This window comes from Lasiosphaeria miniovina (assembly GCF_030549165.1).
Source record: "Lasiosphaeria miniovina strain SMH2392-1A chromosome Unknown B0T26scaffold_1, whole genome shotgun sequence".
Classification (NCBI taxonomy): Eukaryota; Fungi; Ascomycota; class Sordariomycetes; order Sordariales; family Lasiosphaeriaceae; genus Lasiosphaeria; species Lasiosphaeria miniovina.
This window is the reverse complement of record NW_026848220.1, coordinates 3,931,279-3,954,941: the sequence shown is the minus strand read 5'-3', so window position 1 is coordinate 3,954,941 and position 23,663 is coordinate 3,931,279. Positions and strand designations below refer to the sequence as shown.

The 23,663-nt window shown below is 54.2% G+C and overlaps 9 protein-coding genes across 9 annotated transcripts; 4 read left to right on the top strand and 5 right to left on the bottom strand.

The window, feature by feature from the left end:
• Nucleotides 1-162: 162 nt before the first annotated feature.
• On the top strand, nucleotides 163-1,704 carry B0T26DRAFT_634231 (uncharacterized protein; the record flags this gene model as incomplete). The annotated part of the gene is made up of 3 exons (XM_060436608.1): nucleotides 163-226; nucleotides 305-1,365; nucleotides 1,459-1,704. 3 exons carry the CDS (start codon nucleotides 163-165, stop codon nucleotides 1,702-1,704), a joined length of 1,371 nt encoding a protein of 456 aa, XP_060302965.1.
• A 1,019-nt stretch (nucleotides 1,705-2,723) lies between these two features.
• Nucleotides 2,724-3,909, bottom strand: B0T26DRAFT_736865 (SURF4 family-domain-containing protein; the record flags this gene model as incomplete). The annotated part of the gene is made up of 4 exons (XM_060443377.1): nucleotides 2,724-2,861; nucleotides 2,933-3,426; nucleotides 3,543-3,655; nucleotides 3,749-3,909. 4 exons carry the CDS (start codon nucleotides 3,907-3,909, stop codon nucleotides 2,724-2,726), a joined length of 906 nt encoding a protein of 301 aa, XP_060302964.1.
• A 2,471-nt stretch (nucleotides 3,910-6,380) lies between these two features.
• B0T26DRAFT_670420 (uncharacterized protein) lies at nucleotides 6,381-7,547 on the bottom strand (the record flags this gene model as incomplete). Its single annotated transcript, XM_060439176.1, has 3 exons — nucleotides 6,381-6,877; nucleotides 7,241-7,295; nucleotides 7,359-7,547. The coding sequence occupies 3 exons, from the start codon at nucleotides 7,545-7,547 to the stop codon at nucleotides 6,381-6,383; spliced, it is 741 nt and encodes a 246-aa protein (XP_060302963.1).
• Nucleotides 7,548-8,873: 1,326 nt separating this feature from the next.
• B0T26DRAFT_736851 (ALG6, ALG8 glycosyltransferase family-domain-containing protein) lies at nucleotides 8,874-10,750 on the bottom strand (the record flags this gene model as incomplete). Its single annotated transcript, XM_060443374.1, has 2 exons — nucleotides 8,874-10,417; nucleotides 10,519-10,750. 2 exons carry the CDS (start codon nucleotides 10,748-10,750, stop codon nucleotides 8,874-8,876), a joined length of 1,776 nt encoding a protein of 591 aa, XP_060302962.1.
• Nucleotides 10,751-11,330: 580 nt separating this feature from the next.
• On the top strand, nucleotides 11,331-12,888 carry B0T26DRAFT_736850 (uncharacterized protein; the record flags this gene model as incomplete). The annotated part of the gene is made up of 2 exons (XM_060443373.1): nucleotides 11,331-12,521; nucleotides 12,628-12,888. The coding sequence occupies 2 exons, from the start codon at nucleotides 11,331-11,333 to the stop codon at nucleotides 12,886-12,888; spliced, it is 1,452 nt and encodes a 483-aa protein (XP_060302961.1).
• Nucleotides 12,889-13,430: 542 nt separating this feature from the next.
• B0T26DRAFT_746038 (Leo1-like protein-domain-containing protein) lies at nucleotides 13,431-14,771 on the bottom strand (the record flags this gene model as incomplete). Its single annotated transcript, XM_060444649.1, has 2 exons — nucleotides 13,431-14,429; nucleotides 14,505-14,771. The coding sequence occupies 2 exons, from the start codon at nucleotides 14,769-14,771 to the stop codon at nucleotides 13,431-13,433; spliced, it is 1,266 nt and encodes a 421-aa protein (XP_060302960.1).
• Nucleotides 14,772-16,234: 1,463 nt separating this feature from the next.
• B0T26DRAFT_670416 (Mob1/phocein) lies at nucleotides 16,235-17,223 on the top strand (the record flags this gene model as incomplete). The annotated part of the gene is made up of 3 exons (XM_060439175.1): nucleotides 16,235-16,415; nucleotides 16,470-16,581; nucleotides 16,641-17,223. The coding sequence occupies 3 exons, from the start codon at nucleotides 16,235-16,237 to the stop codon at nucleotides 17,221-17,223; spliced, it is 876 nt and encodes a 291-aa protein (XP_060302959.1).
• A 513-nt stretch (nucleotides 17,224-17,736) lies between these two features.
• Nucleotides 17,737-18,563, bottom strand: B0T26DRAFT_746036 (uncharacterized protein; the record flags this gene model as incomplete). Its single annotated transcript, XM_060444648.1, has 3 exons — nucleotides 17,737-17,876; nucleotides 18,039-18,366; nucleotides 18,522-18,563. 3 exons carry the CDS (start codon nucleotides 18,561-18,563, stop codon nucleotides 17,737-17,739), a joined length of 510 nt encoding a protein of 169 aa, XP_060302958.1.
• Nucleotides 18,564-20,586: 2,023 nt separating this feature from the next.
• On the top strand, nucleotides 20,587-23,256 carry B0T26DRAFT_633492 (uncharacterized protein; the record flags this gene model as incomplete). The annotated part of the gene is made up of 3 exons (XM_060436544.1): nucleotides 20,587-20,867; nucleotides 20,938-22,908; nucleotides 22,980-23,256. 3 exons carry the CDS (start codon nucleotides 20,587-20,589, stop codon nucleotides 23,254-23,256), a joined length of 2,529 nt encoding a protein of 842 aa, XP_060302957.1.
• Nucleotides 23,257-23,663: the final 407 nt, after the last annotated feature.

The following is a 23,663-nucleotide window of genomic DNA, read 5'->3' as shown; positions in this document are numbered from 1 at the left end:
ACTATTTCAACGTTTCGATTGCTCGTCCCATTCCCAAGTCTGACGCAACATACATACACTTAATCTCACAACACCTCACTACAACACGCTACAACCCGCTCCAGTCTGCACGCACGCCAATAATACCGGGACCGATTTACAGGTTCAGGTTCCCGGGGAATCATGTCTGCTCAGACAGCAATCGAGAAGGCGGACGCGCCAAAACGTCGAGCTTGCGACGAGTGCCGTATGTTTCGTCGACTCCCACCACCAGCCGAGCCGACGCCTCGCTCGTGCCGTGACTGACCAAGTTGCGCTTTAACAGGCACAAGAAAGCTCGCCTGCTCCAAGGAGGCAGATGGGTGCAGCCGCTGCAAACGGGAAGGGGTCCAGTGCAACTATTCCCTCCAGAAGCCCATGGGTAGGCCCAGGAAACGCGCCCATGTCGAGGTTGAGCAGGTTCCGGGCGAGCCCGCCGCCGAGCCTCTCGTCCGTCCCTTCGATAGCACCTTCGCCATGGACCTTGAACTCTCTTTCCTAGACATGGACAGCACAAACCTCAACTTTTTGGACCTATTAGGATCTGATTTCCTGGCTGCGCCGCTGTCATCTGCATCCCCTTACCTGGGCGATGCTGGCCTGCCGGCTAGTGCGAAGTCGACTGGGCCACCCAACTCGGGCGGCAGCTTTGTCTCTGGTGATATGTGGAATCTCGCAAACATCGATTTTGATGCTCTAGAGCCCGCCGCATCTCCCCCATCTCCATCAGCCGCGAATAAGTCTACTCTCGACGAGGGCGCCAACTTCTCAGCCACCTCGTCTCAGTCGCCCGATACGGTTCCTGGGCTCTCCCCGCCATCTACGAACTCGCCGAAGACGCACCTTCACGGGGCCCATCAAGAACAGCAGTTCTTCCCCACGCCGGTATGCATCTGTCTCTCGAGCCTCTACCTGGCCCTGGACTCCCTGCGGAATCTTCCTACCGAGGTTGGCCCGGCCATGATGGTCGCCCGCACCGCTTCTCGGACGGCGCATGACGCGGTGCTATGTCCAGTCTGCGGCATGCTGCCTCTGGAACCCTGCGGCGGGGCCCGGTGCAAGACACCCGTCTCGTCGCTCCAGACAATGATGATGCTCGGCGCGCTGCTGCCCTCGCTCGCCAGCGCGTACATGCAGATCCTAGACCTAGTAGAGGCCGAGGCGGCACGAGCTGGGGCTGAGGGCCGGAAGATGACTTTCAATCTGAAAGAGTACGGCGGGGTTTGGGGACAACTAGCCGCGACCGGATTCAGGTGTGAGGCGACCAAGAAGCTCGACGGGTCGATGCTGGAGCCAGGCATGTGGCGGCTGATAGTGCGCGCCCTGCTTAAAATGGACGTGTACGGGGTCAAGGGGCTAGAGGGCGAGCCTCCCTCGAGCCCCTCTCCTCCGCCCTCGCCCACTGCATCGGCTTCCACTTCGACGAAAAAAGACTCAAAGACGATTTCAAAGATGGCTAGCCTCACGGGCTGCCGACAAACCCAGCCTGGCCTTAAGGACATCATCGAGATGATGGAGGATCGGTCACGCACCAGACACGAAGAGCTCGACGCACTGGTGGATTCGGGAGCCATCGAGCGGCCAGACGACCAGTACTACATCCCCTTGTCCTCGGGGGAGAAGCCGACGTGCTTGAGAATTATCGATATTGCAAAGAAGTCGATGGATGATTTGGTCATACCTTGAAGGCGTTGGCCAAAATGAACAGAAAATGAAAGACGAAACACATGAATCCGATGAATTATATCCCGGCTAGTCCCCGACTGGTCACTGCCACAGTTACCCACCCGCACTCGCTTTATGGCGCCGCAGACACCGCCACAGCCTCCAACACATCTGAACACTAAAAGTGAAAGACTCAAATAAGCACATCCGCGCCATCTATAGGGTAATTAACCCGCCGGTTCGCTACTAGCTGTTACGCCTTTTATGTCTCACAACTATTGTGATGAGCGGCATGTACGACTAGACACAGATTACATATCCAGCCTGCCTGCGCCCTACACGCGTAGACTCCGAGTCATAATAGTCACGTTAGCCAATGGGTGAGAGAGAGGAATTCTATGCGAGTTTTCTACTTCTTTGTTGGTATAGCTAAAAGCCCGATATCTGGCAAAAATATATATATATATCACCAAACATTTAGTCGGCACATCGGCAGTCAGGCCTGAAAAAGTGTGCTTTAGATATGCCAAGGTGGCCCATGCTACTTAGGAAACAGGGAATTTCCCTTTCATTGTGAAATATAAAACTCCAAACGCATCCCTGGTGTGGCGTTGTTCTACAATTTGCAGCCCAGAACAGAAAATAACAGAATAAATTGAGAGTAAATTTGCGCCGTTGAAATGATAGGCCTGGAACATAGCTCTTTCTCTCTTTTTCTCATTGCTCCACCTTTCGTCATTTATCTTTCTCTCGCACTCTCTCTCATTCACATGCGCACCCATATACGGTAACTCAACGAGGACAGTTCTTTTTGTAATGGCCAGCTCTAACCAAATGCCAATTTGCCATTTTCGGCGTTCGGAGAGAGGCGCAGGCCATCCATGTAATCGTTTCAGTGGCGACAGATTCATATCCCGTCCTCTTCTAGCGTCGACATACGTCCTGTGCTCATTGGTCGTTTAAACTTTGCGACGGTGACGGGCCCACCACTCCACCCTCTTTCTCACTATACGCCTCCCATCCGCAAACAAAATAGCCGCTTAGTAGACCTTCTTCTTCTCGTCAATGCTGAACTGGCCGGGCCCGCTGTTGACCAGGAGCAGAAGACCGCCGACAATAGAAAGAATCTGGAAGAAATCGTACTTGGCAAAATCCTTATGGGGGTGGTGGTCATGGAGCTACGATTTTTGGTCCATGTATCAGCAAAAAAGAGCGACGATATGGCGCGGGAGAACATGGCATAACTCACAGTCCAGAAGTTGTTAACCAAGATGTTGAAGATGCTCAGGATGACGACCAGAAGAGTGGCGCTAAACTTAGCCTTGAAACCGACGACAACCATGACGCAGGCGACGAGACCGATGAGCGAGGTAGCGATGCGCCACACGGACCACTGGCCGCTGAAGACGAAGCCGATGAAGAGGAAGATGAGCAGCACGCGGCCGGCCAGTTGGAAGTACATCTTGCGGTCCTTCTCCTCGAGCTGCGGCAGGCCGGCGAAGGCCTTGGTCTTGCGCACCCACGAGTCCGAGAGCACCATCAGCAAGCCGCCCATGACGGACAGGTTGCGCAGGAAGAAGTTAAGGTCAAAGATAAGTCCGTAGCCAAGGGCCTGGGTCACCACGACGCCAATCAGGCCGCCGACGGCGTACTCGGAATATTTCCGGATGATGACAAGAGTCGAACATGACACCATTGCGATGACGTTAACAATCAAGAACAGGTGCGTAATTCCATAGGGAACTAGGGAGGAACACGGCATTAGCGGAGTCCCAATGTGTAAAGGTAGGCCGCAAAACACGGAGCCCCGGAGCACTGAGGGAGGCGAGCAGGGTGTCTTGGGGAAGAGCCCTACGTACTGTGACGGTAGTCGTGCAGGTAGAGCAGCTGATCGTTCCATTGTGTTATTATTCTGAGAGCATCCTCGATGAAGGTGACGACGATCAGGAAGCGGCCGATGGCGGGAAGATAGCTGTTGTGAGGGTCAGCCAAATCCACATCCAATCCCAATTCCAATCCCACTCGGCACACGGCGAAGGACAAGCCAAGGCAAGTCGCAACATACGGCTTTATGGGCTCGCTGAATGTGTCCAACACGTCCTCAATCTTGCTGGTCTGTTTTCTTATGGCGTCGAGCGGACTCGACTCGGCGGTGTCGTCATTCGTCGCCGCGAACATGTTGGGGGCCCCAATGCCGTAGCTGCCTGGTCCTCGCATTTGCGCCATTGCTGCAGTTCGGCTGGCTGGCTGGCTGGCTGGCTGGCTGGCTGGCTGGCTAGCTAGCTACCTTGTACCTTAGCTATGCTTGCTGTGCAGCTTCGGGACGGTGCGTAGGTGGGTGCAAAAGACGACAGTCCTGCTGGCGTGTTGGGTTGTGGGACGAGGGAAATGCGCCGCGCGACGTTCGAGCTGGTTTCGAGGGGTGGAGTTGCTCTCGAGTCTCAAGTCGCACGACAACTGGAAACAGGGCGGCGGAGCGGCGGGCAAGGCAGCCAAGCAGAGCTGTTCGGGACTGGATTCGGAACCAACCTAGCTAGAAAATGAAATGACAGGGGGAGGGCCGAAAACTCTCAGATTCCCGAAACGAAACCCACTGCAAACTCAAAAAGAAAAGAGGTGGCTTGGAATGCCAGGCGGGTCGAGTGTGTGAAAGTCGTTGACGAGAAAGTTGGAATGGGAAGAGAGCTTGCTGAGACTCGGAATAATGAATTGCTGAGCTCAGATGAAATACATGATACGCAACTGTGTCCTTAACACCAACGTCAATCCACGAGGACTGTGAGTGCCACACCAGAGGTTGCCCTGGGGGTAACTTCCTTCGCAGCTGGGCAAGTCACACTCGCAGGCCCGCTACATTGGCCACAGCGTTTAGCCTGTCGAGTCCAGGGTACCCTCAAGCTCGGGGTACCTTGGCCATGACACGTGCGGGGCTTTGTTCCTCTCTCCAGTGGTTCGTTCACCCGATGGCAGTTTTTGGCCCAGTGTGAAAACAAAGGGTTTCGTCGACTCTTTTTTGACCCGAAAAGGCCAACAAGGAAAATCGGACCCCCAGCTCCGGGGTGCATCGGACGGGAATAAATTAGGCGTATAGGCCGCCGAGAAGAACACCAAGATGGAAACCGGTGACTTCCCGTATACCTAGTCATAGGGTAACTAACGTGCTGATAACTGCCACAAGGCGCGAAAGCTCATCTAGTCCTGTGCCTAGAGCTGCTCTGATCCCATCTCGTGTATTTTCTAGTTTCCTCTCGACATGGAGCTTGCAAAGTAGCGATCTATCCGTCAGGCACACTACTTACTTGCCTTGGTACCATTGCGAATGTGAACCACGGTAGCATCATTCTGCACGGAACCCCGCTGCTGCAGATTCCAGAACACGGAGGGGCCGCCAATGCCGGAAGCTCGAAACACGGGGCTTCTTTCTAGACTGCAAGTTCACGAACGGGCTAGGGAACTCCACTCGTTAAAGTTGGGGTTCAAAGAGTCTTGCGTCCCTGTCAGAAACCCAGGCTCCTCTGTGGCTTCCGCTTCAAGCCAGGCTGTGTTACGGAGTAAGACACAGAATATTCTTCACCCGCACCTGCCTACCTTATTGCCAAATCTCGGTTCTCTATTCTTCTCAACGTTGAGTTTGGAGACCAAATGTGAATTGCACCTTCCCGCTCTGAGTATTGTGGATTTGATAACCCCCCACCCCCCTTCTCCTGTTCTCGAATTTTTGTACTTTGACTTCTCCTATCAAAAGAATACCGAGCTTACGATCTCACGTCTCACTAGACGAGCTGCCAGTTTTTGTACTGGCCTTATTGATCTCTCTACAATTGGTTGAAGTTGATACTCAAATCGTGGAGGGCCAAGTTGCTACTCAGGTCACTCGAATCCCAATAGATTTTTCTTTGACGATGGCGGAAGTTACTACCAAGCCCCCAAATATAAAAGCACAAGGCCCTCTCTCCCTCAAGGTTTCTCTGGGGGGTAAAACCCTCTTCGGTCTCAAGCCACCTTTCACTGATCCGTCAAGGCGTGGCTTAGGCTACCTGGACAATTATCAGTAATGTATAGGAGGGAAACATATCGAGCAGATGCACTCGACGACTTTCGACATTTGAGAAAACCTGCGAGATCTCCAACATCCAGCTCGCCATGGCCAAACAGATATCCAAGGGGTTTCAGGAGATGATTCTTGCAAGACATATGAACCCTCGAGGCAAGATGGTCAACGCCAGCTGTTCATGCTAGTAACAGTCATGGATATTGAGGAATTAAAACAGTACACTGCACATTATCATCATGCCCGCCGGCCAGGAATAAATAAAGTCTGGAAAAAAAAAACAGGGAGGAAAATAATTTCCCCAAAAACTCTCGCTACCTACCTACTTACTCCTCCTGCCTAGTTTGTAATAACTTGCTGCTTCCTAGCCAACGGCCCACGGATCGCCATCCCCAAAACCCGCGAGAGGCGATTGTGACGGCGAAACGCTAGAGACCACAGCGGGAAGCTCAGCGGCAGGTTTATCAACAGCAGATATAAATATCACCATGTACACTGTCAGCGTATTTCCGTCGAATGAGGGTTACCCAGTTTCTCGTCCCTTTCTGCTTGCATCCTGTAGAAGGGTAGGGGTGGAAAACAACACTCACGTGTGACCTGGCATCTCGCCCACCGGGGAACCTGGCCCTCCGGGAAACGCCTTGCCCTAGTAGTCACTAAAGCGGTACTGCGAGCCGAGGCTCATGAGCGGCGGCGGTGGCGACGGGACCGAAGGACCGTACTGGGGGGGCGCCGGCCCAAAGGACGCGCAGCTAGAGAATGTCGACAGCGACGCCAAGCCGGGGCTCTCTAGAGGAGGGCCGCCGTTGCCGTAGTTGTTGACTTCGCGCACGGGGCCACCGACTGGTGCTCCGCGGTCTTGTGTTAGACGCCCCCTCTCCGGCCGAACAGGTGTATTAGACAAGCTCCCAGCAGCGCGATGGCTGCTGTAGCTACGGCGATCCCGGCGATGGCTCCCTGGCTGAGGCCCGAGGACCCTCCCCCTGAGCCTGCGCCCTGGCTTTGGCTTGTTACTTGTGGCGTTACAGTAGACCCGACGACGGCCGGTGGGGTTGAAGTTGTTGTAGGAGTTCAGGTCGAGACTGATTTGGATGTTCTTTCCGAGGGGAAGGGCTCGCCCGGCGCGAAATGCTGAGAGGAGTTCTTGGCGTGGCGTTGGTGGCAAAGTTAGCAATTTTGTGTTGTGTTCTGCTATCAACCCCGGGTTCCGTTTTCGACCACTGTCCACGCATATGTGGGTGTGTGAATGAAGCTGTACATGTACTCACATTATCAGAGATTACTTATGGCGATATGGTGCCGGAATAAAACCCTATCTTGTTGGCGCCAGTGTATTCGTACGGAATGCATGCGTATTTGTATTCTGCGGGAGCGACACTGCGACCCCCGGAATAAAAATTGAATCCTAGCGGACGCCAGCTGTAAGTACAGAAAGCAGAGCTCGGCGGTCGGGCGTGAAACCATTAGTCATAATGGTGTACTCTGGGCAATAGAGAAGCAACATACTGATTGTATCCCCGACGGATGCCGTTGTCGAATTGGGGGTGAACACATTGTTTTCCTGGATATCCCAGTCAGTCTGGCATTCCACGGGAAAAGCTGGGATATAATGTCCACAACATACCGCCCCGGCCGCTATCAAGATCGTCTTGGGTCCCACTTGAGTCGATGTCGATGGTGAGTTGCTTGGTTCGGCTGGGGCGGACGTGGCCGTGACCGTGGCCTGGTTGTCGTCACCGTCTACATAACTCTGAGCCAGCGCCCCCGCCGACATAACACCAACAACCACGCCAAGCAGACAAACTAGAAGCATGTTGTGATGGCAGCCGACGTGCCTTGATTCTAGTCTATTGTTTCTCTTCTTGTTGCAACGATATATAGATGCTAGGGTGTGGAACCAGGACAGCACCTGGAACGGGAGAAAGAGGAAGAGATCTAGTTCTTGAGACATTGGAAGGGGTATGGGGGCGGGCTAGCTAGATATTAACTACTGAAATTTCTACAATTTTGACCAACAAGTGCTATGAACAAGGGGAGGAGAACCAAGGCCGGGTCGGTACAAGGCGTGCGAGCAAGATAGCTTGGTAGGCGAGTGTGGGTGGACAGCCGGCTGCGGGAAGGCACACTAAGATCTGTCGTGAGATGAACGGGCCGGCAGTGGCGGAGGTCGATAGACTAGTGAGACGGCGTAGTATATTCCTACTCCAAAGACTGGCTTTGTGCGTTCCCATCCATATACTGGAAACATTGTGTTATGGGGTGTCATACTTTGGCCACCCACGGGACAATCTGGAGTCGTGGGACTTGAAGACCATCAGTTCCACCGTTGCCCGAGGAAGAGGAAAACATTTGAGAAGAGCATAATGCCGAAAGTCATCGGCTGGATTGACAAGTATTTAGTTATGGTACCTGTGTTGTCGGCATATTCTCCTTCGAGGCGGAAGGGGGACGAGGGACGTCCGACTGCGTACTGGATATGAGATCCAGTCCCTACCTCAATACTTACTGCACAGTACTTGTCCCTAGACCTCGAAAGAAGGACCGTTGCAGGTCACCATGTGTTTTGGTCGCCTGCGGCTCTTCTTTGGTGTCCTGTGTGTAGCCCATGATATCTTGAGAGGTGACCCGACTGAACCCACCGCCTCCTTACGTTTCCTACACTCAAGTAGTTTAGTCAAAAAGATCAGCAAAGCTAAATTGCCATCGCCCGTGTGAATTTATGCGCCCTATCTCCTAGGTGTGGACACTAGTCGCATGCACTTGACCAAGGCACCTCATTTCATACCTGCGCGGCGGTCAATGTCCTTTGTATCCTCTAGAGACACTCCATTCTCCAACCACATTCAAGTACAGTTCATTTTTGCGCTCAAGTGGCTCAGCACTTTATCTTATGCAGTTGGAAACGAAAATATGTCATGTTGCGCTCTAAAATGCTACATATCGCCTTGCCAGTCGAGATTCTGTGACCACGCTCAAATGGCGAAGCCTCGTGGTTTAACATTCCTAGTCGCAAAGCGGTCTGTTCATGTGGCACGAAATACAATAGAATAACAAGTCCGTGCGACTACATGACGACTCCACGCGCGTAAGGGGAGTTGCCGAACTTGATACAGCCTACGTGTGTGTATCTTGGTTGCCACTATTGCATCTTGGTCTTGTCTCGCTTTGAACCCCATGATTTGGGTAGGATCCCGCTCTCCAGCACGAGACTCCCCAGGCACCACAGATAGCAGAGAAAGAATCCACCAGCACCCAGGCCAACATTGATGACCACCCACAAATCTGGCTTGTCCGGCGGCGGTGTCACAGCAGCTTCGAATACGTGCCACAGTGCCATGGCCAGATAGAAGGACCCGTGGATGAACGCCGTAGCCCACTGACCCCAGAGGCTTGAACCCTCTTGGAAATACGCACTCAACGACGTTGGAGGTAACCCAAGAAGGTAAGCCCAGAGGAGTGTAAGCACCATATAAGGCACTTTCAGGTCCACCCGCTGTAGCAGTGGGAACATGGTCCAGCAGCCGAGTATGTTCGCAAACCCGACCCAAGCGCGCGTGTTCTTGCCTAGCCCCTGGCCCCCGGCGAGCAATAGGGTCATGGGCATTAGAGGAAGAAGAACGCTCTTCTCGTGGACCTGGTAGCTGAATAAGAAGAAACCCCATGCTGTTGTTGTGAAAGCCAGTGGGAGTAGGAGCTTTCTTGGTCGAAAGAATAAAATCAGGTTCGGCGGCACTATTGATGCAAAGGTTGCAAACAGTGCGCCGCGTTGCAGTAGGTCGGAGGGGTATTTCCTGAGTTTGACCATGACGTTCAAAGCGCACCAGAAGTTTGCGACTTTGTCCTCGAACAGGCCTCGGGCAAAAGGGAACACGCGATGAAGCATCTGAACCAGCTGCTCAACAACGGGGTAGTAAAATGCCCCCGTGTCCAGGTTGCCGGCCAGGTCTGCGAACAACGGAAGAGGCGGCCGATGGCCCTTGAGATCGGGACGTGCGTCAATTCCCCGTCTCACATCGTTGAGGGTACCAACGATAAGTGGGAGCAGCAAGATGGCGAATGACACCGTAGTCACTGCCCCGACCGCGACAAGCCGCGGAATGTTGACTGGGAATGCGCATCTTCCTAGGAGGTAGGCGAACACGGAGAAAGCGTAATACAGGGCCATTTGCTTGAATCCAAGGGCTCCAACGAAGAATACAGCCGACCACAGATAGCGGCCAGCGAGCATGCTTGATATGCTGGCCACAACAAATCCCAGCATCACAGTGTTGTACTGGAAATGGACGTGATCAATAAGGATAGTGGCAGGCTGCATCAATATGGCAACAAGCGCCACAGACGCTGTCCAGGTTGGCACGCCGCTCAGCCTGCTGAAACGCCGCACGAAGACGACCACGGCGGGAACGTAGATGAGATATTCAGACACGACCACAGTGGCCCTCATGAAGATCTTCAACGCCGGGCTGTGTAAGCCGCGAGACGCATAGAGCGCAAACCAGGATGGATCGACGAGGGACCCGATCTTGCCGCAGAGCCAGCTGTGATAGGCCGTCAGAGGCGGGTAGTCGAGGCCCCACCACTGCAGGTCATGGAAGTACCACTGCGAGACGGGGAGATTTGTTGTGATCTCCATCCAGTGCCTCTGGGCTTCGTAGTCGCCAAACAGGGGCGGTTTCTCAAAGCCTGGCGTAGCATATTGTCAGCCACCCTGCTGTACGTATACGCGTAGGTCTGTGGCTAGGACAGGTTGGGGGCTTGCAAGGAAGTTGAGAGGAGAAGCATACCGGAATAACCCCATAGCCCTGCAGCCCACCTGAAGAGGCCGGCGATCATCAGGATCAAGGGCAGCAGCTCCCATTGCGACACGGAGCCTCGCGCGGACCACAGGAAAGCTTCGAGGGGGAACGACGGTGTCTGGGCTGAAGGTTGGCGCCTGGTGCTGAGGCTGCTTTCGCCATTGACAGCTCGCTTGGCCTTCCGCCTTGGTTTGTGGGGAGACGGTGAAGGCCCAGCCATTGTCACCTGAGTCGCGGCAGAGATGCGGGAGCAGGACGCATTGAGCGCGCGCAGCTACTTAGTCGAGACTGAGAGGCGTGGATGGGTTCGCGTCGTTGTCGGGACGTTGTCGTTGAAGGCAGTTACCTTACCAATGGAAGCTAGGGCAATCTGGCATGGCGGGATTTGGAGCTCGAAGCCCGGCGCATTGGGGCTCTCACCACAAACCCCAAATTTGGCGACAAGGGGTCCAGCTCACTTGCGCCAGCAGGACAGCGGGGACTGGGCTGTTTCGGGCCGGGTGCAGCCGCCTAGCTGCCAAGTGATGTCACTGCTCCTGGCTGAAAAGGGCCGCTGCCCGCCTGCTACCAGCAGCATTGGCGCGTCTGCCCTCAAAACCGCAAGCCCAGATACAAGGCACGCAAACCCATGTGGATGGGGTTGGAGTTTCGACTCGGTATTGCCCTTGTTGCCAAGCATTCAGACCTCAGTCCGTCTCGCATGTCGAACCATTAAGAACAGAAATATCCAGGAGGTAAAACCAAAAATCACTTTTAGGAAGAAACCCGGAAAGAAGGGGGAAAAAAGAAATCATTTGATTATGCCATATCCATTCGTCCTTCCCACCACCTCTGCCTTCTTCTTCTCCTCGAGCTTCAGCTGCGAAACCCACCCCTCGCTGCCCCTGAACGCTAGCACCCACCGCGGAGTTGTCAGGGACACGCTTAAGAAGCACAAGCGGCTGCCGCCGTTGTCGCAGGTGTCCAACCTGTCGTCGGTGGTCTCGAGCCTGAACAGCTACCTCCCCTATCTCTTCGCCATCGATGCGGGGCTCAGCCACCGCGCCGTCCAGGGCGAGGAAATCAACGTGATCCTTAAGACGGCCCCGGCCATAGAATGGCGGCCCACCCTGTCGGAGAGCGCCGTCGTGCCCGGCAAGCGCGAGACGGCGCGCGTTAAGATCCAGTCCCTCGAGTACGAGGTCTTCTTCGCCCTCTCGGCGCTGGCGAGCGCCTGCACGCTCCAGGCGCGCGCCGCGCTGCAGCCGCTGTACGTGACGTCGACGGCGCCCGTCGGGACGCAGCAGCGCCAGGCCGCCCTCGCGTCGGCCAGCAAGAGCCTGCTGGACGCCGCGTCCATCTGCGACTACCTGGCGGCGCGCGCCGAGGGCCTGGTGGCAGCGCCGCCATGCGCCGACATCTCGCAGGCCGCGGCGCGCGCGCAGTGCTCGCTAGCCCTGGCTGAGGCTACGCTCCTGGCTGTGCTCAAGGACGACCCGTACCCGGCCGTCGTGGCCCAGGACCGTAACCGCAACGACACCGAGTGGATGTACAAGGCCCCCGAGATCCCAAAGGTGCGCACCCACCTCTTTGCGCGCCTGTGTCTGGCCGCCGCCGACCACGCTGCCCAGGCCCACTCGCTGTGCGCCGGCGCCGGCGGCAGGATGAGCCACGGCTTTCTGCGCTACCTCGAGGACTTGCGGCGGACGAGCCGCGCCAAGGCCTGCCGGTTCCTGGCCATCGACGCTGAGATGGGCGGGCAGACAGGGACCGCCATTGCCTGGCTGCAGGCTGGCTTTCTGGAGCTGGGCGTCGAGCGCAAAGATGTCAAGAAGAGCGGCGGCGGCGGCAGTGGCGGCGGAGGTCTGAGTAAGTTCAAAAAGGAGTGGACGGAGAGGCGAGAAGACCGCAAGGCAGAAAAGGGGGCCGACTGGGGGGCCGACGCGAGCAAGCTGGAGGAGACGCGCGTGTTGGAGATGCTCGAAGCGAAGTGGACAAAGCAAAACGACACGGTAAGCACATATTCATTTCCGGTATCACGTTCTGGCCCCCTACGATTGAACTGCCTTTGTGTTTTACAGAACATCCCTAACATTTATTTCTGCTTCTCCGTGACAGATATTCACACAAGCTATCCCCCCAACTGGGCAGCTGCTCGCGCAGATGCCGTCGGGCCGCGAAATCTACAGCATCAAGCCTTTCCGGCCTCCGTTGCTCGATGGCGCGGCGTTGGAAGCGATGCGTGCGCCACCAGACAGGTCTGATGATGCTGGGAACTACCCGAGCTCTGACGAGGACACTATTGTAGACGCCGTGCCGGTTGGAGCGTTTCCCGGGACGCAGGCTGACTACAGGACCGGGACACCGAACTACTATTAATGGTGGCGCCGTCTGGTTTCGTTCAGTCGCCATCTGTATCTCTATAGGAAGTTGGAAGACCCTATGGGGCCGTCGTCGTGGTGGACCGCACAGCACCATAAATAAACATCATTGATATACCATTGGGAGCCCCTGTTGATATTTCATCTTGGATGACGTGTCTGGTTCGCCCATTTCTATCTATGTATTCCTGTATTATACCCTGACGAATGCCTAGCGTTAGGAAATAGCTTCAAGAGGACCTAAACGCTGCCAGATGTAAACGACCAAAGCGTGAGATGGACTTGCAAGGCATCTCTTCATTCGCGATAATAGTCACCAAATTCACTAGTCTCTTGTCGAAAATTTTGTCAAGTTGAAAGAAGGAAGATGGGGTGGGATATCTAAGAGGCCGAAGCCTCGAGTCGAGCCGAAGCAAAATCCGTTTGCTGTTCCCATTTTCGCCCCAAATGCACCTGTTCCGGATGACCACTAACCTTGCGCTAATAATAATAAATTGAGAATCTAAAATACAAATCAAGTCGCGCTGGCGGGCGGCGCGACTACTCCTCATCGTCGTCGACAATGATGTGCCGTCTACGGCGAGTCGAGCTCTCCGCATGGGCCGGCGCATCGCCGTCCTCCAAGTCTGCGTCGGCATCGGCGTCCTCGTCGGCCTCTGCCGTCTTCTGCCGTTTAGTCCGAGGCTTATCGTCCTCGTCCTCATCGTCGAGGAGCTCCTCTTCATCCTCGTCGTCTTCGACACCCTCGCTCTCATCGTCGCTGTCGACGAGGAAGCCGTCCTCCATATCATAGCTATCCGGCCTACGTGCACCACTTGGAAGATCGTCGTCCGAGTCATACTCAGGACGGCGGTGCTTCTTCTTGGCACCACCGGCCGCACCTCGCTTCCGGCCGGCCACCGTCCCACCTGCGCGTCGTCCTCCCTCCAAATCGCCGATCGAGAGCGCCCCACCCTTGTACCGTCCGCCGGCGCCATCAGCACGCGCAGCCGCAGTCTCGCGGCGACGCTGGAGCTTGAGACGCTCCTTCTCAGCAAGCTCGGCCTGTTTCTTCTGCAGCTCGGGATCTTCCTTAGTGATGACAATCATGTCTGACCCGCGAACTTTCTGCTGGCTGGCCATCTGCTCTTTAAGTCGCTCTAGCGCATGATCCTGTAGCTCCTTATTCGGCGCAAGGTTATACTGCTCGGTGAAGTGGCCGATAATGAGTAGCGAGTTGGTTGTAAGATGTGCGGCAGCTGCATAATAATGTGCGTCCTCCACTTCCTGGTAGGGCTTGTCGCGAGGTGGTGCCAACGACTTGGACTGTATCTCAAAGTGCTCGTCGCCAATGGAGAGCGTGATCGAGCCATCGCTCCAATGGTGGATGTTCGCATTGCTTTGAAACTGGCCCGTCTTCGGGTTGCGCCGGACCATGACTGCAGGGATGGGGTTCTCAGATTTCGCGTTCTCAAGCTCCCACTTGCTCGGCTCCCACGAGTCGGGCTTGTATTCGGTCGGGAGCAGCTTGATAAAGTCGGGCACGCGGAGCGAGTGCAGCTGATGGATGGAAGCAATTGGTAAATATATGATCTTGCATGTTTCTTCTTCAGAAAGCGCTCCGAATGAACTCACACTGCCGTCTCGCGACTTTGGAATGCGGTGACGATACATGGGCACTCCTGACACAAGCTTCTCGCGGAACTCAGTAGGCTCATCATCATCGTCGCCTCTATTGTGTCGGCCATGCGTGGCGTCATCATCGCTATCCGAGTCGAGGTCGCGATCGCTTAGTGCATTCTCAATTTCGGACAGCACGTCGCCGGCATCTTCGTCGCCATCTCCAAAAAGATCGTCACCTCCATCGTCAGCAGCTTCGATGTGGTCCTCTGAGTCCGACATTTTTTTCAATGACTCTGTCGAAAAGAAATTCCGGTTGGGTGCCTGTTTTGGAGGTTCAAGGTGTGCGCTATAGGTTTTTTCGTGTGGTGAGTTGTCGAAAACTAACGAGAGCGCGAGATCGTAAGACAAATGCGCAGACGAGTCGCGACGTCGTGGAGCATCGAGGTTGCTTCAACCCGTCGGCGGGCGGTGGGTAAAAGTTGTGGCGCTAATGCTGACCCCTGCTGTACGATAACGATAAGAAGGCGGCACACAATAGCACAGACAATAGCGGGGGATCGCTGTGGAACCCCCCCACTCCACAATACTGTATCCGATTGTCTGAGCCTAGAACATGTAACCGACGGCAGACGGCAGACGACAGACGTGACAGACATCACAAGACGCTACATCCACAGCCTTAGCATGACAAGCTTCTCACCACGACAGGTAATTCCCGCCCAAACCCGAAGCTGAGCTACCTTACTGCCTCTATTCCGACTACTCGGCCAGCCGTGCCTCTCTCTCTCGACAATGTCCAACCTCTTCTCTGGAATGTGAGTGGCCTCCAAATACCCTATTTTCCCCACACCCCGCCCCGATCCCATGTCGGCTTAAACAGTCGCGCCCCTCCACCTCTCAGTGTGTTTGATGCTTGGTGTATGTTATGTTCGGTGTCGTCAGTCTTTTGCTGTTAGTCTGGCCACGGCAAGCAAGCGCTTTGGAAATGCGTCGATATGCTGCGAGCCTGCGGATGAAGAAGCATGAGGGTGTTTGGCCAAGGGCCCGCTCCTCTCTCTGCCAAATCTAATGCCGCCCAGTTCGTTCTTTACCTTCGTACTTCACATGACATTCAAGTCGGTTTTGAGTTTTGAGCAGCGCCTAACCCCCATACGGCCCCCTCCCATCATGCATAGCAACCACGCATTTCTATGCGTGTATTATAGCCCTATCGCGCCCATATACGCAGCGCCTGGTCATCTTGGTAATCTATCTGGAATGCCGCTTTCTTTTCTTTGGCCCAAGCACAGTTGTCGCACCCGTCCACCCGTCCACCCCAGCATAGCAGTCAACCAGCCTGACGTAGGACAGGCGCTGCAAGAAAGCAAGGCTTTGACGAAGCTTGCGGTTGCACTCCGCTGCCCTTCGCTCGTTGCATTTCTCTGCTATGTACTAGAGAACGGCAGAGTCTAGCGCCCGTCCTGAGAAGCACACAGGGGCAACGATCGAGATTCATGGTCTCGCGTCGTCATTCAACCCGACCCTGCCCGGATTAGCTATAGTTCTACGTGGTTTCTATATGACCTGAACTAATTCGAACTCGCAGCAACGCTCGTTTCAGAGGACAAAGAAGCCCAAATTCCCCGGCTGACCAACCTTCACCGTCATTCAACAACTACGTTGACGGAAGCCAGTTCACTGCAAGTTCTGCGGCGATACTGCCGCCGCTGCCAAGCTCCCCGTCACTTGCCAAGACCATTGGGATGGATCAATCCAGCGGCTTAGCTCCGTCTGCTGAGGATATCCTCGCTTCTTACCACATCCCTTCTGTGAAGCCCTTGTGGCTCAATGCCAACTATGCAAAGCATATTGTCAAGGGAAACTTTCTCACACTGAGCGCAAAGCCCAAGACGGTTGAGATGGGAGAATGGGTTGCACACCAGGGTGAGTTAAGGTACTTCTGCCCTCACACCCGGATACACTGCTGACCTCGGGTAGTCGTCGACCATTGGAGAATGCTCATTACCTTCATTCGCCTCGTCCATGACAAGGAGGAGGATGGCTCCTCAATCTGCAATTCTCGGAAGTGCCCCAAGATGTCGGCAGGAATGTGAGTTGGTTGATTAACACTGTCAACTGGACCTCTTGGCTGATGAAATACGATTGCAGGAATCACTCCTTCACATGGTTGAGCTCTAGATTGATCCCCGTCGAGATCCCGGCGTATGAGTATTTGACTTTGGTCCAGCGTTACATTTCCGGGAAAATCGACGATTCCAACATATTCCCAACCGACCCGGCAGGTGTCTCATATGCCGAGAACGCGGCCTTCTCTTCCCCAGCCCCGGAGACTGGACGGCAGTGGGACGATACGCCCGAACAAGCTTTGAATGAGAAGCCCGGACAAGACTGGATTGGCAAGCGGAGCGGGTTCCCTCAAAATTTCTTGGAAACCTGCCAAACCATCTTCCGTCAAATGTTCCGTGTCTACGCCCATCTGTACTGGTCGCATTTTGAGGATATGTTTTCTCTGAACCTTGAGAAGTCGATGAATAGCTGTTTCAGCCATTTTATTCTCACAGCGACTACACTTAATCTCCTCAAGAAGGCTGATCTTGAGCCCATGCAGCCCCTAATCGATCTTTGGGCTGCACTTGGTACCTTTCCTCCGGGTTCGAAGGCCTACGAGAATGCTAACCTTCAGGTTGGAAGACTGCTTGTCCAGAAAGCCGGAGGCCCACCGAGCAACTAACGACGCTCGTGAAGCTATTTGGTATACGCCTATCATCTAGTCTATCATTGATAGCGCATGAGGCTTGATCTGCCCCGCGGATTCTTGGGACCATGGGGAGTCTTAGACTTTGGAGGTACACACTGGGTGGCGGAACTGGTTGCGGTTTGGCTCTAGAGCGGAACTCGAGTCGAGATGGGAAACGGGGCTACTATAGTCATGGAGCACGCAAATGGATATTATACCCTTTGGGTTTATCTCGCCCTCAATCGGGATTATAAGGCGATGTTTGTTAACAAATGTCCGGATTCTGGGAACGCATATTTCATTGCATATTCAATATATATCTGAGCTATGTAGGATTACATGTGAGCGTCCTTGCGGTGGGCTGAAAACCGCGGACATGTGCTGAGAATGGGTGCTTGGCTAATCAAGATTGTTCAGGTCGTGGCATTGCTAGGTTGCTACGCGACTGGCGTATCTCTTCTCCAGCTTCAGGAAATTGGATATCCTCTCTTCGCTATTCCGACTTCTCTATGCAACCACTTCACTGATCTTGTACTCAACAATGACAGGCTTGCCAGGCTCAACAATGAATCTCCCGGACGACACATAGACCTTGGTCTGCAGAGCAGCCAGCTCGGGGTGGCCCGACTCAAACACAACACGGGTGACTGATATTCGGACCGAACAAAGTTAGAAGGGTGGGAATGATAGAACGTAAAGATATGATAATAGGTTTGGTTAAAGAACGTTTTTTTTCCTTTTTTGGAACTTTTGAATAGGTATATAAATAAAAAAAATAAAAAAAAGGGGGGGGAGGGGGAAGAACTGACAAGCCTCTCCGAAGTCGGTCGTCTTGGCGTCGGGCTCGCCCGTGAGGACCTTTCCGCCCGGCCCACCAAGGAAGATCGTGCCCGTGTAGTTGAAGCGCACAAACGCCCCCGTGGGGCCGTCCTTGGCCACGCTCTGCACCTCGAGCCGCACGTGCCGTCCGTCCGGGTCCATTTTGATGAAGTCGGCCCCGTGGGCAAACACGGCGTCCAGCGCGATCCCGTAGCCCGCCTCGGCCCGGATCGAGCCCGCGCCGGGAATGATCTCGACGTGCGTCAGAGTGGCGCCCGCCGCCGTCGGCCCGACGTAGTTGGGCGCCTTGATGGCGATCTTTGTTGCGGGCGAGGTTAGCAAGGAAGAGATATGAGATTGGAGACCTCCATGTACGTGTATGTGTAGATGATCACGGCATATACTACCACCTTCGGCTGCTCGTGGTGCCTGGAAATGAATAAAGGGAACTGGTGAATGAGCCAACTACCTACTTGAGCGGTAAAGGCCGGGATGAGCTTGGGGAAACCGGCCATGTTTGCTTGCATGCCGCGGTCAATGTGAGAATGCTAACACAAGCTATATATATCCTTGACCTCTTCCGTGAGGGCTTCAAAGGAGCAAGGAGAAGGAATTGAAGATTGATTCGGGGAAAGATGGTGAAAAGGATGAGGTGCCCCTCATATTTCTCCTCGGGTTAAACACCGGCCTTAGACCCTGCCCTCTCTCTATATACCTAGATAGGTATGCATGCGTGGACATACGGGAGTGTATAGGTATAAATAGTACATGTGTGAGACTTGGTGCGGAGGTTTGGACCAGAAAGGGGGGGTCCTGTGGGCCGCGCCAAGCAAGCCCCATCGGGGCAGAGGAGCAACACCACCGCCTCATTGACAATGCTTCTACTTTTTTTTCTCCCTTTTCCCCCCTCCTCTTCTTAGTGCTAGACGGGAGACTTGAGCATCTCGCGTGTCAAGATACGGGGCTAGGGGGCTGATCGCCGAATATCCGTGGCTAAAGATTTTGGTTGTCGTAACCGTCCAAGGTATCTGCCACCTGCAACTCGTGTCCCCACTTACAAGTGAGGAGATTGTCCTGATGTGATGGTGGGGGAGACAAAGCACCGACCCGAGCTGGCACGGTAGTTCAGGTTGAGCTGCACAACTGCTGCGGGGTTTGTCTTCTCGTCCGTCAACCAACAAGTCGGTAGGGCGCAGAGCAACCATGAAAGCGTGTCTCAAGGAACACGGCGTGTTGTCTGTGGCATGTCGATCCTATCCCGTCAAATATATCCCGAGGTTTTTCGGCATATCGAAAAGGAGAAAACTTGGACGTGCCAGACTCTCCGAGAGGTTTCGAACTGAACTCAACCAGGGCGCTATACTTGATCGCCATGTCACAAACAAAATAGGTCGTCTGATGTCTTCATGGATGTATTAATCCTTGTATAAGTACCCAGGTTAGTCGTGGACCGGTTAGAGCCTGGTCTGTAGGACTAAGGTAGATTCCTAAGTGTAAACGGAGCTGGAGGCATATTGTAGGTATTCTTTTCTCAACAGGGTGGCCAATGGGTCGGAAGCGGAGCCGGGCAAGGTGTTCAAAATTCGGTAACTTCCAACTTTGGAAGCTCCAGGCTGATAGAGAAACATTGCTTCGCAAACTTTTCATTTAATTACGAAGTGAAGCCAGCTCTGAAACGTCTGCTTAGACTGAGTTGTAGTCCGAACAAACTAAATGGACCGCCGTTTGGTAATTGCGTGATAAACGACAGTTGATACAATCCTGGGCTACAAAACGAGAGCGAGGAGGACGGGATTGCGAAGCCAACTTGGAACCCCCACTTAATAGCGTACCTCCAGGTTTCCAGGGGTCACTCGGAACCGTTTACAGCCTGGGCCGCCAAAAGCCCAATCAACGGCCGCAGCAACGTTCACACCCTGGCACGGTTGACATCACTCGGAACCTTGTTTCGCGGCGCTAGGCAGTGAGCAGTCCTGAATTGAGTTGTTTTGCGAAAAATGGTTCAATATTCTTCCGGTTAAGAGCTTCTTTACCTTCCAGGTTGTTGGACATTGGGAAAGTACGTTAAGGGCTTTTACCCTTCACTCGAAATATCCTTTTAAAACATTTAGCATCTAATTCCGAACTACTGGGCTCCAGGGACTGGAGACGGCGCGCCTCGATTTGTTGACACTACTCACGTGGCGCCACTAGATCCGCGGACCGCCCTGACTTGTTCGTCTTCCCACGAAATCCTCCCGGCAAGCTCTCGCGTCATTCACATCGTCCGAACTCCGCTCCTAAACGCACCGCGAGCTCTTTTAGCCAAGCAGCCATTCACTCTGCGTTTGCTGCACTAAGTCTTGATGTCGCCCTTCCCGAACCGGAGTGTCAAGCCGACGTCCATCTTGCTGTGCCGCTGAAGCAGGCCAAGCCTTGCTAGGCAACAAATTCCACTTCCAAACAGGGCCAGTTCCCAGGACCCACTGGCTGCCGTTGGTCGATAGAAATATTACCAATCGCGGATAGCAATCCAGAGGGGACTTTACGAAGCCTGCAATGGATCGTGCGCAAATCCTTGCGCGACCAGATGCGGCGGGCTCGACCTCGACAGCAGCAGGACCTCAGCCTCACCCCGGCCAACCGAGCAGGCGACGGAAGAACCATAGGGGAGGCAAGAAGAAGAAGACAAGGAGAAAGTCTTTTGCTGTCGCTCCGGATGACATGGCTCGTGACGGTGTTGATTCGGGCATTGACGAGAGCGAGGATCGCTTCTATTCAAGACCGGCCCATAACCTCAGTAATACAAGTATCGATAGCGAGACCCTGCTAGACCATAGGTAAGCTAAGCCGCTAGTCCTTGATTAGATGTGGTTTGTCTAGTTCGCTGATCCAATTCTCTCGTCTCAGAGCCCAACAAGCTTTCTTGAGGCCCCGACGCCCTTCGGTTTTGACCCCAGGCCACTCGAGCGGAAGCAGGTTGAGGCCTGTCGCGGTGAAGAACGACAGTGGAGGCGATGACGAAGACGACGACACGGCACTGTGGGGTGAAGGAGCGCCTTTACTTTCCAGTTCTGTCTTCAAGAAAGCCGAGACATTTGGGGGTTATGGCGCAAACGATGCTGCCCCGCGAAGGGCCGGGCCTGGCAGCCGCCGCGACTCGAGCAGGGGCAGCAGCATGAAGCGATTCATCGGTACATTCCCAGGTAGCGGGGCCGAGAGCTACAATGTCAACTATCCGCCCTCAGTCCCTGCTTCTCCCTCCCTGCGTCCAACCGACCGCTTGGACATGAGTTTCAGCGATGTGCTGCTTCGGCACGAGCTCGAAAGCGGTCAGCGGTCACCTGGGAGGACGCTTGACGATAGCGATGGCCGAGGGGTTCCAACATTCCAGCAGTCGCCTCTTGACAGAAGACATACTATCGCTCTACAAGCTGAAGAGGACGTCTGCTTTCCCCAAGAGGGCCTCTCGGAAATCGCTGAAGACGACCTTGGCCCACGAGACGCCGGTGCGTATCGTATGCGGGGAAGGAGGCGCCGTGGGAAATGGCCAGATCTGTCCATCTTAGATGAATGGAGCCAATTCGAAAAGGAGGGCCGCAGCGAAGAGCGCCGCGCCAAAAAGATCACAGAGCCGCAACTGATCAATGGGAGGCTGAGGCCCGTCCACCGGGGTTGGTTTAGATCCGAGGAAGACGCGCCTTATCGTTTCACATACTTCAACGAAGAGTTCCAGACCACTATCCACAGTCAAACCATCTCGGAACTTGTCCAACCAGGAGGGACTTTCAAGGAGCTTTTTCTTCCCGATCCGCCAGTCCTATCCGACTCCTCTGACGACGAAGACGAAGACGATGACATCACAATAGGCTTGCAGCAGGTGTTGGCTGGCCAAAACGGAGCACCTGGGATTCCCGCACGACAGCCATCTCTTGCAACCACCACTCAAAGTTACTTTGACGCCCGTAGGGAGCGTCCTCAGTCCGTCGAAAATCCGATGTCCCCACCTACAGAATTTAGGCAAGACTTGGGAGACCGTACGCCTCCGAGATACGTCAAGTCGCCCGAGCCATTCAAGTCACCCCAAGCCTCAAAATCACCGCAGCCAACGGCCAAGGGTGACAAGCCGCTCAAGTATGGCGACAGACCGGTATGGTGGCTTGATATTCTCAGCCCGACAGAAGCTGAGATGAAGGTGATTTCTAAGGCCTTTGGGATTCATCCACTGACTGCCGAGGACATCTTGATGCAAGAGCAGCGAGAGAAGGTTGAACTCTTTCGCCACTACTACTTCGTCAATTACCGCACCTTCGATCAGGACCAGAACAGCGAGAACTTCCTCGAGCCTGTTAACATGTACGTCGTGGTTTTCCGAGAAGGCGTTCTCAGCTTCCACTTCTCCATGACTCCGCACCCGGCCAACGTACGGCGACGTATTCGCCAGCTGCGGGATTATTTAATTCTCTCGTCCGATTGGATCTCGTACGCAATTATTGACGATATCACGGACGTCTTTGGACCCTTGATTCAAAACATTGAGGACGAGGTAGACGACATTGATGATGAGATTCTTCAACTTCATTCCTCGGCCAATACAGTCTCGGGGGATCCCAACAAGAGAAAAGACTCGGAGAAAACCGATACCGGGGAGACCACATCAGCCGAGTCCGGTCGGGATATGCTGCGACGCGTGGGAGACTGCCGGAAAAAGGTCATGTCCCTGTACAGGCTCCTCGGCAACAAGGCAGATGTCATCAAGGGCTTCGCTAAGCGTTGCAACGAGCACTGGGAGGTGGCGCCGCGGTCAGAGATTGGATTATACTTGGGCGATATTCAGGATCATATTGTGACCATGACGTCGAACCTGAGCCACTATGAAAAGTGAGTGATCCACTTTTTTGACACCTGGTGTGTGAAAAGATGTACTAATCGTTTGCTCACCCTCGTTCTAGAATTCTCGCCCGCTCACACGCCAATTACCTGGCCCAGATCAACATTCGAATGAACGAGCGGCAGGAGCAGACGGCCGACGTCCTCGGGAAGCTCACCGTTCTGGGCACCATCGTTTTACCCATGAACATCATCACCGGCCTGTGGGGCATGAATGTCTGGGTGCCCGGCCAGGAATACGAGGGCGACCTGAAGTGGTTCATGCTAATCACGGCTGGTCTGCTCTGTTTCGGTCTTGTCTGCTTTTTGATCGCCAAGCGGGTATATAAAATCGTCTAGGCTTGATTGAGTACACAGACGGGCTCTGAACTTACGATTCCCTTTTCACATCAACACCACTGTTGTTTCTTTCTTTTCTCTTGGAAACGGAGTTTCATGGTGGACAACAGAGAGCGAAAAGTAATATTTATTTTCTTTTTTCTTTTGGGGGTGGTCAGCATATGTCTCAGCATATACATTACATATATCGGTTTGGTGCTAGGCGGGCAGGGTTTATTGCATTGGATTTGGCAGCGGTTACATGGCGTAGACGCTTTGGGCTTGCTATCCCAACTACGTCTCGTTTGATAGGAGGGAAGGCGCAGAGGGTTTGTTGACTTGGGTTTCTACATGGTATGGATGCGGGTGGCTCTGCTTTGGCGCAGGAGAACAGGTTAAAGACGTTAGGCAGTGGTCTTGTTTCTACC